Below are 12,296 nucleotides of genomic sequence, written 5' to 3' on the forward strand. Positions count from 1 at the left end.
TGGCAGTTGATATATCTTTTCCTATTACGCAAATGGCAAATAATTTCAGTGTCATTTCCCTATTAGGAAGAAAATACATTTTACAAGTTTTCCATTTCAGATTCAAATATGTGATGATAAGTTTTTTTACAAATGGCTTTACTTTTTCTCCTACAGCTTTGGGAACTTCTTTATAAATTGCAGTTCGTGTATACCTATATTGCCCCGTGGCAGATTACGTGGGGTTCTGCCTTCCATGCTTTTGCTCAGCCCTTTGCAGTGCCCCGTATCCTTCTGATAAAAGTTTTATAAGAATGAACAGTCATATCCTTTATAGGCATAGAATACAGTTAGCTATGTAATAAATCATCAAAAATTCACAATCTTTTGAGTCCACACCTATACTGATTTCGATTGTTTAACTTGTATTAGTGTCTATGACTCATAGATCATCTGAATATGAGGAAAGTATTAAAGTTTTATAATTAAGTAATGCTAATTTAAAATTTTATGTTTTCATATATGAATATTAAAGTTCATTGATTTCTAATACATACAAAATATGTTTAGAAATAGTTTTAATAAAGAATAAAACTTTTTTAGTAATATGATTATAATTAAACTCTGTTCAAAGTTTTCTACTCTCGTCATTTCTTAAAAGTATTTCCTAAATAACGGTAAGGGTTAGTGATAACACTGATGTTGAAATGCGTACTTTTGGTGTCTGCAAATTTTAGTTTTAACCTTTTGGAAAATTGAACCCAACCGTCTCTTCCCAAGATTGTTATATAGACTTTTACCAAATACATACTACCAAATAGTTACTTGGCCCCCTTCAAAGCATCCTACCACGTTGTACTTACCTTGTTGTGTCTTTTTATTGGTAACCCCTTATACTGTCTGTCTGTATTCTTCTGGTGAACCTCATTTTTCTAATTGCTGTAATCTAAACGTATTTATGAGTTTTGTTTTTTGTTTCAGTTTGGTTTGGGTTTTTTGGGGTGTGTGTGTGCTCAGTTGAATGTTAATTTCCTTAACCAGTTTCCCATAGATTCAGCCATGTTGTTTATTCAGGCTGTCGTGTCGGCCTTCTTCTCTACTCCACTGAACCCCTTTCTGGGAAGTGCAATATTCATCACTTCATATGTTCGACCTGTGAAATTCTGGGAGAGAGACTATAAGTGAGTAGAATAAAACACCTGGAAAGGAATTTTTATCTTTTTTATTAGGAAAAACTATTGATAGCATAATTATTTGAAGTATTTATGGTTCATAATTGTGTTGAAATGATTATTTTTACTAAAAATTTGTAAACTACAAAAGAAGAGTTGGGAGAAAATTATTTATTATTTTTTTCTACTCATACTATTTTAAAACAATGTTTTGATTGAATATATTCATTTTTGTATCTTCTTTTGGTGATATTTCTGAGAATTATTTCACAATAATACTCTGAAACTTTATACAATGTTATTATAATAGTCATAATGAATTATTTCATAGTTTTCTTAGAAATAGCTGGCTATTTCTAGAGCTAAATTTTTTATAGGTTATTTCTGCTTTTTCGGGAAGAAAGTTTTTAATGACGACCTTTGTACATGAAGTGTTTTCTTCACTTAGGCTTAGTTCCTTAGGCTACTTATTTAATGCTTAGTGACCATCTTTGTATGTAATCTCTCCAAATTTTATTGTATTTAAGGAAGAATTCCTAAAAGGATAACTACTGAGTTGTAGAGCATAAACATTTTAAAGGCTTTTAATATGTATTAACACATTGATTTAGAAAGAGCTTGTACAAATTTATAATTCTACTGGCCATCTCCATGACTGCCTTTCTCTCTACACTTTCACACATTGGCATATTTAACAGGTGAAAACTGTAATCTCATCTTTTAAACAATGAACTAGTTTGTGGGCTTGAAATATTTACCTTGGTTCTTTATGTAAAACCAGATGTTGTGTCTCATTTTGGTGATTTTCAGTGTTATTTATATCTTATTCTTCTGGGCAAACTTTTAGCCCAAAATAATGTTCTATAACAACAGTTCTTAAACTTTCTGATTTCAGAACCACTTTACACTCTTAAAAATTATTGGAAGTGCCAAAGAGTTTTTTTGTTTTGTTATGTTTTTTTATGTATCTTTTTAAAGTGTTGGTTTTCTTTTTTCTTTTTTTTTTTTTTTTCTTATTTCAGCATATTGTGGGGGTACAAAAGTTTAGGTTATGTATATTGCCCTTGCTCCGCCCCTCCCCCAGTCAGAGCTTCAAGCGTGTCCATCCCCCAGACAGTGCATATCGCACTCATTATGTACGTATACACCCATCCCCTCCCCCGCCCACATCTTGGCGACACCCTATCAATGTTACTCCTAAATGTGCTCTTAGGTAATGATCAGTGAAACCAATTTGATGGTGAGTATATATATGGTGCCTATTCCTCCATTCCTGGGATACTTCACTCAGTAGAATGGGTTCCAACTCCCAAAGAGTTTTTTTAAATATGGGTTTTCTCTACCAATATTTACTGTAGCAGAAAGAAAAATTCAAAAAATGTTAAATGTTTACCAAGAGTTCAAGGCTATAGTGTGCTCTGATCACACTCATGAATGCTATGAATAGCCACTGCATTCCAGCGTGACAGTATAGCAAGAACCAGTCTCTCTTTTTTTAAAATTATTTTTTTATTTTGCCTGCTTCCTTTTTCCTTCATAGAGACCCAGTCTTTTTAAAAATCAAAATGGATCTTCTTGTGTTTGCATAGAATGTCTGTAAAGGTTGCCTAAGAAACTACCATATTTCCACAAACCTAAGGCTGTTTGGTGCTGGAGCTCTTTTTTTATTAATTAATTTTAAAATAACAATAATATATCCATTGCATGTTAGCACAAATAACATTTTTTTTTAATAAATAACATTTTAAATTAAGAACAACTATGTTTCTCCTCCTGCTAAAAAAAATTAGTGAGAAGAGTGGCATTGTTCTATAGTTTTGCAAATCTTTTAAAGTCTGGCTTATTGAAAGACCCCTGGATTCTCGTATCTGCTTCTGCATTCAATCTGTTGTAATATGTTGTTTTGGTTCAAGCATATGAAGGAAATCCGGCCTTACACACAGATACGTAGTTGGAAAAGAAAAGTGTTTTAGTAGCCTCTTAAGATAATTGTGGATGTTTTTCTTTGCTCCTTCACTAAACCTCAAGAACTGGTAGTTTCTTAAAACTAGTTGCAGTGTGAGATCTAAACCGTATCTACAAACTTTTGGACCCATATTGCATCAAAAGTTTACTAATCTGTCTTATACTTTGAATGAATGTTTTACCCTTGCATAATTTTGTAATGTTATTTATTGGTCATTTGGAAAATATTGTTTCACTGCGTAATGAAGATCTTCCAAATATTGACACATTTCATTATGCAATGTTTTAAAAAATATATTCATTCATATCAATGCCAATTTCAAAAAAATGTTAAGTATTGGGAATCTGTCAAGCTCATGGTGGTAGATACAAGTTTCCAAAATTCTCATTTTTTGCGTGAAAGCTTGAATTTTATCATTGTCAACAGATACTGCCAGTTTTTCTTGAAATGACAGACTCACTTTCTTTTTTGTTTGTGCAAGCAATATGTTAAATACCCCTATCTGAATGATCTCAAAATTTTTCCAGTAGCCATTCAAGTAAAAATGGCATTCCAAGAAACAAAAGCAGCTAGTTCAGCTTGCAATTCAAACACTTGCATAAATGTTTTCCCTTGTACAAGAACTATTGTACAAGGGAAATACAAGAACTATTGTATTTCAGAGTGGAGCAGAAATGCTTTATGTGTATTTTCTCATTTTGCCATATGGAGTATTAAAAAGGCCTGTACTAAGGGGTTGAGATTTAATAAAATTAATAATTTTTACTGCTTCATTAGGGATGTTTTAAAATGAAACTTGATTTTTCTGTTTTGTTTGCTTTATTGTGCTAGTGTGGCAGTGAAGAGTAGCATGATTTGGTGCTACTGTCTTGATTCATGCTCAGGCAACGGCAGTCTTACCGCCATTGCTTTTACACCATCAGTGCAGTTGGCATCACAGTGAAAAATGGCAAATAGCAGTTCTGTATTATTATGAAAATAGTTTTGGTCTGGAAAACTTCCTAAAAGAGTCTTGGATTCTGTGGACAACATTTTGGGAACCACTGTTCTAAAGAACATTGTGCCACTGGCTGTTAATAGATGTACCTTCCCCTTGCAAAAAATGTTTCATTGTTAAGAACCATATATAGTATGTATTTTTACATCCTGGTCAATTTTTTTTCACTGTACACTCATAGATGTCTTTCTACACAGTGTGCAATGAAAAAACTGCTATGTTTATGTGTGGTTAAGGTGGGAAAGAAGAAAAAATCTTCCCCCTTAACGTGTGCCATTGAGGTGTTTTATCATTGTACTAATCATAGATTTTTCTTCAGAGATTTTCATAAAGTGGCAATATTTATTTCATCTATATCCTATAGTTTCTATCTCACTCTAAATTATTGAACATTTTTAAAATGTAAAGAAAGTTGCTGAAAATGTTTTATTTTTTTCCTCTTCAGTACAAAGCGAGTGGATCATTCAAATACCAGATTGGCTTCCCAGCTTGATAGAAATCCAGGTAATCTCTATTTGTGAGCAAGGGGGCAAGTCTGAGGATTTATTTTACACATATATGTTTATATTCACTCCCAACTTGTTGGGAATACTCCATGAATTCCAAATAGTCATTTTTTAAAAATGTAATATCTTTTTCTTTATTTGTTTTATTTTAGCAAAGTATATGTGAATTAACATATAATTTATATATTCATCTTTTATATTATAAAATGCATTTTGAGAGTGCTGATAGGGATAAAATAATGCCATTCAAAGATCGTTCTTTCATAGGTTAAAAAGTAGAAAACAGTTAAAGTAAAACTAGTCAGATGTGTTGAAGGGTATGCAGTCATACTGATAAATGTTTTATAAATATATTTGCTTCCACCTTTCCCTCAATGTTAAGATAAATATTAATTTTATACAGTTCATTATATACAGAGATGTCATCTAGGCAGCCAAATAACCACTTAAGACAGAGCTTCAGTGGGTGAGTCTTTGGTGATGGTACCATTATCTAAAATCTGGTTCTTAGTTTTGTCATTTGGGAAACATCATTTTGTCGGTCTGCCTAATAGTCCGACAGAGAAAAAGTGAGTCTCATTGCCCCAACCATAAGAGATTAATATATCAACCAGAACTCCAATGTGTTAATTTACTAAAGGAAATCTATTCCCAGATAGACTGAAATATTTGCATGCGTTTGACTCATGAATTCCTTTAAATACTCTTTCCATCTGAGAAACCAAACTAGAAGAATCAGATTGATTCTTAATCATACAGTTGGGTTAAGGTTGATTTAATTACTGTCATAATCATGTTCTGGTAAAGTGAAGAACCATTTCAGCTATGGTATATGCTTATAAAGGGTTGGAGTTCTCGTGATGATGATGCCATCCTACATAATAAAAAGCACATGTCCTGAATTAATATACACACTTTTATGATGGGCAGATGTAGAATTGTTAGTCATTTTATTGACATTAAAATCTGGGATTCCCCTTTCATTATTTTATTATTTGGTTTGGCTGAGTTTAAAATAATTATTAAGCATTAAATATTTTGCCATTCTCTATTACTATACTTTGGGCACCCTTTTTCAGATTATTGCTTTGTACGGGTTACTTCTAGAGATGGCCATATCATTTATTGAGTGGTGTTTTATCTTAATGTTTTTCTTAAGGATAACACGAACGTCAGTTTTGTAGGTTCTTTGCTGCTATATCTGCATATAGAGTTTATTTCTGTTTAGTATTAGCCATCTTGATATATAGGTTCTTTTTGATTGACCAACTTCTCTTTGTTTTGGAGTGTCTTATTTATTCAAATCTTACATGATTTTATCCATTTCCTTTACCGAATAGTCTTTTTCTTCTCCTTCTGAATTGTTTTATCTTTTTCATTTCTCTTGTATGGTTTTAATTATAAGGCATATTTCATTGAATAATATGGACTGTTAAAAGAGGTGGAAAAGTCCTTAGATTGCATCTAATCCAATTCCTACTTTTTATTGATGGAAACCGTAGATTCCATAAGCATAGGTTATATGACTTCTAAATCTAAATTATAAAACCTTTCCATTATCCTGTATTTCATTTTTATATAGAAACTGTTATAGGTGTGAATATTACTTTCCTTGCCAAAGAAATATAATTAATTATAACCCTAACTGGAAGTTAGTTTTAATATTTTTAAAAATCTTGTTTTCTGATATAAAGGGGACTTAAGATGAAATTTAACTTCTTTTTAATTCCTTCTTTATAGGATCAGATGACAACAATCTGAATTCCATCTTTTATGAGCATTTAACTAGATCCCTGCAACACAGTCTCTGTGGTGATTTGCTGCTAGGACGGTGGGGAAACTACAGTACCGGGGACTGTTTCATCCTTGCCTCTGACTATCTGAACGCGTTAGTACACCTCATAGAGATAGGCAACGGTCTGGTCACTTTCCAGCTGCGGGGACTTGAATTCAGAGGTAAGATATTCATTCACTCTTTTTTCCTTCCTTTTTTCCTTTCTTTCCCTGTGACATTTAAGTTTTATATGTTTATATCTCAAATCAAAAGTTGTCATAAAATTAGATCTTTGGAGTTGTGGAGTGTGAAAAGTTGTTAAAGAGTAATTATTAGGCCGGGCGCGGTGGCTCACGCCTGTAATCCTAGCACTCTGGGAGGCCGAGGCGGGTGGATCGCTCAAGGTCAGGAGTTCGAGACCAGCCTGAGCAAGAGCGAGACCCCGTCTCTACTAAAAATAGAAAGAAATTATATGGACAACTAAAAATATATATAGAAAAATTAGCCGGGCATAGTGGCGCATGCCTGTAGTCCCAGCTACTCGGGAGTAGGATTGCTTAAGCCCAGGAGTCTGAGGTTGCTGTGAGCTAAGCTGACGCCACGGCACTCACTATAGCCTGGGCAACAAAGTGAGACTCTGTCACAAAAAAAAAAAAAAAAAAAAAGAGTAATTATTAGATTTTCCCCCCAAAATTCATATTCCAAGAAGAATCATTTTTACTATATGGCATCATATGACTTGTTTTCCTGGAGATGCTGAATTTCTGTTATATTGTGTGTGTCCTCTTGCTGGTCCTTTTGTGGCCAGTGGCATAAATGTGTTAGATGGTTAGCAGCGTAGAATGCTGAATTTTTGTATGAGGGAGAGTAGCTAACCAAGTCACATTCATATAGACACCATGCCCTTGTCCTCAATAATGTTTTTAATTGAAGTAAAATTCACACACCATAAAATTAACCACTTAAAATTAAAAAATCAGTGGCATTTAGTATATTCACAGTGTTTTATAGCTACCACCTCTGTCTAGTTCCAAAGCATTTTCATCACTCCAAAATAAAACCCCATACCCATTAAGTAGTTACTACCCATTTCCCCCTCCCACCAGCCCTGCACAATTTTATGTACTGACAAAGCTGTTTCTACTCAGAAAATCATGCTTTCAGAAACATACCAACTTGATGTTATCAACTCCTGTAAATTGATTAACTTGAATAGGAAGTTCAAGTACTGTTATTAAATATTTTTTATCTTTTGTACCATATTTCAATTGTTCCTTTTTTATGTTTAGATGAACAAATACTTACCATTGTGTTCCAATTGCCTACAGTATAGTAACATGCCATACAGGTTTGTAGCCTAGGAGCAATAGGCTATACCATCTAGGTGTGTGTAAGTGCATGCTAGGATGTTCGCACAATGACAAAATCACCTAACAATGCATTTCTCAGGATGTAAACCTATGATTATGTGACACATGACCGTGTTTATTGTTTAAAGTTTAGTTTTTTCCTAGCCCAGGGGTTGACAAACTTTTTCTATTAGGAGCCACATATTTAATAGTAAATATTTTAGGATTGGGGAGCCATGCACATTCTCTGTTGTATGTTCTTCTTTGTTGTTTTTTCTTTCAAACAACCCTTTACAAATATAAAAACCCTTCTTAGCTTGGATTTGACTTGGGGCTGAATTTGTCAGCTTTTGCTCTGGACAGGTAGTCCCCAACCTTTTTGGCACCAGGGACTGGTTTCATGGGAGACAGTTTTTCCACAGACAGGGAGGTGGGGGGGAGATGGTTTCAGGATGATTGAAACGCATTACATTTATGGTGGAGTCAAACCTCTCTGCTAATGATAATCTGTATTTGCAGCCGCTCCCCAGCGCTAGCATCGTTGCCTCAGCCACACCTCAGATCATCAGGCATTAGATTTCTCATAAGGAGTGCACAACCTAGATCCCTTGCATGCGCAGTTTACAATAGGGTTCATGCTCCTGTGAGACTCTAATGCTTCTGACAGGAGATGGAGCTTATGCTGTGATGAGAGCGATGGGGAGCAGCTGGAAATACAGATGAAGCTTCATTGTCACTCATCACTATCCCCCCCACCCCCACTCCCTTACCTCCTGATGTGCAGCCCAGGTCCTGACAGTTCGAGGCCAGCGGTTGGGGACTGCAGCTCTAGACTAGGCAGATTCCCAAGGGCAGGAATCACATCTGCTCTGCTCATCATTTTGTATGTAGCATCTATCTACACAGAGCAATTATTATGTAATACATATTTTGTTGATTTTGAAGAATGATTAAATAATGTAAGTGTACAGCCTTTTTGTCCTTACTCCCCATTCCAGAGCTCTCACAGGGTATGATTATGTTCTTGCTCCAATGTCAATGTACTCCCTGGTTATTTTCTTTACTTTATAGTGTTATTCTCTTTTCTTACTTCCCCTCTCAGAATATTAATCAAGAATATCATTATTTTGCCGGGTAGATATTTGGATCTGCTGAGCATTTTTATGTAATTTCTGAGACATGTTCCATTAAATCAGTTTAATCTTTTTGATTTTATTTGTCTATTGTGTTGGATGCTTAATCTTAAGCAATATTTAAAGAATTTTTTTGACCAGTTTCCTATAGGTACTGGTTAAACCCATTCATATTTTTTCATTTCTTTTTTTAGTTTACTGATATTCTCAAGATTCTTTTCCATGTAAATTTTATGTGAAAAATTTATCAGTCTTTTTTTTCTCTGTATCAGAATTTTCTGATTACGACTTTTACCATGCTAACTTTTTATTTGTGTTACCACTACTAAGTACAATTTTCCAAGTCATACTTTACAGGTCAAAAATTTGTTATGCTGATTGGATTCCTTTGAATTTGTACTCAGATTTATTTTAACATTTCTAGTTTTCATGATGGTTAGTTTTATTTATTTTTATCAGTAATATTTCCTATGATAGCTGAAAGGTCTCACTGATCTAGGATATAATTGTTAATAGTTCCTCAGAGATGCTCTGGAATACCTTTCCAGATCTCAAAATTCTTTTTTCAATTATTAATGTTAATTTTTGTACTTATTATTGACTTTATTTTCTGAGAAAAATATATTACTAGAATATGTTGGGGTTGAAAATATTCTTGAGGTTAGTATGGTAGAGTAAAAAACATCCTAATTTAATTCAGTTATCCCGTTTACTTCATTTTGGTACTCTGAACAAGGACCGCATTGAGTAAATGTCAAAAATTTTAAATTCATCCTTGCCACATATGATCTCTGTACACCAAAAACAAAGTGATCTGCACAAAATACAGCTCTCATTATGTTATTTCCTCATTTAAAAACCTTTGATCAACTTTCCAGAAAGAAAATGAATAAAATGAAGTAATAATAAATAATACCTAAGGAATAGTCCCAATTTCATCATAATTAAAAAAAAAACAGGCTCAGGAAGTTTCTTCTAGAAATTGGGTAATTCTTCTGCCCATGTTCTAGCACATGATAAAGAAGCTTTTTAAAAACTAATATAATACTGATATCAAAATATGACTAAACTGACATTTAAAAAATACTCTGGACTGGGCGCGGTGGTTAACGCCTGTAATCCTAGAACTTTGGGAGGCCGAGATGGGTGGATTGCTTGAGCTCAGGAGTTCAAGAGCAGCCTGAGCAAGAACGAGACCTGTCTCTACTAAAAATAGAAAAAAATAAGCCAAGCAACTGAAAGTAGACACAAAAAATAAGCCAGGTGTGGTGGCTGACATCTGTAGTCCCAGCTACTCTGGAGGTTGAGGCAGGAGGATGAGTTGAGCCCAGGAGTTTGAGGTTGCTATGAGCTAGGCTGACACCACGGTACTCTAGCCTGAGTGACAGAGTGTGACTCTGTCTCAAAAGGAAAAAAAAGGAGTAAAAAATACTCTATTTTAATTTCACTTGTGACTACAGATGTAAAAAATCTCTAATTCTGAAATAAACAGAAAGCAGCAGTACTTTGTTTAAAGTAGCCCTCACGGATTCAACCATTTTTCATTTTGAAATTAATTTGAGTATTAGAAAGCAAATTAATAGAATTCAGTTTATTTGAAAAGGAGAAAATATATTGTGATCCTCTCAAAAGATGCCAGAAAACATTTGATTAAGTTTCATTTCCATTATTGGTTTAAAAGATACTTTACAAAATTGCACACGTCTTTATTATGTTAAAAAACATGTATGTACAAAGTACAGGCATACCTTGGAGATGTTGTAGGTTCAATTCCAGACCACTGCAATAAAGCAAATAGTAAAGCCAGTCACCAATTTTTTGGTTTTCTAGTGCATATAAAAGTTATGTTTACATTGTATTGCAGTCTATTTAAATGCGTAATAGCATTATTTCTAAAAAAAAAAAAAAAAAAAAAAGAAAACAGTGACTTTATTGCCCAGCCTCAGTGACTCATGCCTATAATCCTAGCACTTTGGTAGGCCGAGGCAGGAGGATCACTTGAGGCCAGTCTGAGCAACATAGTGAGATCCCATCTACAAAAAATAGACAAATTAGCTGGGCATGGTGGCATGCACCTGTAGCCCCAGCTTCTCATGAGGCTGAGGCAGGAGGATCACTTCAGCCCAGGCACTTGAGGTTGCAGTGAGCTGTGATGACACCACTGCACTCTACCCTGAGCAGTAGAGTTGAGACCCTGTCTCAAAAACAAAACACAAACTTTATTTATAAAAAATGCTAACAATCATCTGAGCCTTCAGTGAGTCATAATCTTTTTTGATGATGGAGGGTCTTGCCTTGAAGTTGATGGCTATTGCCTGATCAGGGTGATGGCTGCTGAAGGGTGGAGTGGCTGTGGTAATTTCTGAAAGTAAGAAAACCATGGAGTTTGCTGCATCAACGGACTCTTCCATTCGCAAATGAATCCTTTGTAGCATGCGATGCTGTTTGATAGCATTTTACCCATAGTCGAATTTCTTTCAGAATTGGAGTCTACCCTCTCAAACTCTGCCACTGCTTTATCAACTAACTTTATGTAATAGTCTAAATCCTTTCTTGTCATTTTAACAATGTTCATAGCATCTTCACCAGGAACCAGTTCCGTCTCCAGGAACCATTTTCTTCGCTCATCCGTAAGAAGCAACTCCTCATCCGTTCAAGTTTTACCATGAGATTGCAACAATTCAGTCACATCCTCAGGCTTCACTTATAATTCTAGTTCTCTTGCTGTTTCCACCACATCTGCAGTTACTTTCTCCACGGAAGTCTTGAACCCCTCAAAGTCATCCCTGAATGAGGGTTGGAATCAACTTCTTGCAAACTCCTGTGAATGTGGATAGTTTGACCTCCTCCCATGGATCAGGAATGTGCTTAATTGCTTCTAGAATGGTGAATCCTTTCCAGAGGCTTTCAATTTACTTTTCCCAGATTCATCAGAGGATTCATCACTGTCTATGGTAGCTATAGCCATATAGCCATATGAAATACTTAATAAGACCAGGTAGTCGAAATTACTCCTTGATCCATGGGCTGCAGAATGGATGTTGTGTTCGCAGGCATGAAAACATTAATCTGCTTGTACTTCTCCGTTAGAGCTCTTGGGTGACTAAGTGCATTGTCAATGAACAATAATATTTTGAAAGGAATCTTTTCTTCAGAGCTGTAGGTCTCAACAGTGTTGAGACCTTAAAATATCCAGTAAACCATGTTCTAAACAGAAGTGTTGTCATCCAGGCTTTGTTGCTCCACTCATAGAGCACAGGCAGAGGAGATTTAGCCAAATTCTTAAGGGCCCTAGGATTTTCAGAATGGTAAATGAACATTGGCTTCCACCTAAAGTCACCAGCTGCATTAGCCCCTAACAGGAGACTCAGCCTTTCCTTTGAAGCCAGGCATTGACTTCTCCTCTCTAGCTGTGAAAGT

The 12,296-nt window shown here is 34.9% G+C and overlaps 1 protein-coding gene across 3 annotated transcripts in view; it reads left to right on the plus strand.

Annotated features, from left to right (window-relative positions):
• PCNX1 (pecanex 1) overlaps positions 1-12,296 on the plus strand; it is a 159,144-nt gene that overhangs the window by 120,952 nt on the left and 25,896 nt on the right. For all 3 annotated transcript variants that reach the window (XM_069488441.1, XM_069488445.1, XM_069488444.1), the window contains 4 exons: positions 157-265; positions 1,031-1,160; positions 4,560-4,618; positions 6,361-6,576. In XM_069488441.1, coding sequence (XP_069344542.1) covers positions 157-265; positions 1,031-1,160; positions 4,560-4,618; positions 6,361-6,576 — 514 coding nt within the window. The remainder of the gene's footprint in view (positions 1-156; positions 266-1,030; positions 1,161-4,559; positions 4,619-6,360; positions 6,577-12,296) is intronic.

This window comes from Eulemur rufifrons, chromosome 2, assembly GCF_041146395.1.
Source record: "Eulemur rufifrons isolate Redbay chromosome 2, OSU_ERuf_1, whole genome shotgun sequence".
Classification (NCBI taxonomy): domain Eukaryota; kingdom Metazoa; phylum Chordata; class Mammalia; order Primates; family Lemuridae; genus Eulemur; species Eulemur rufifrons.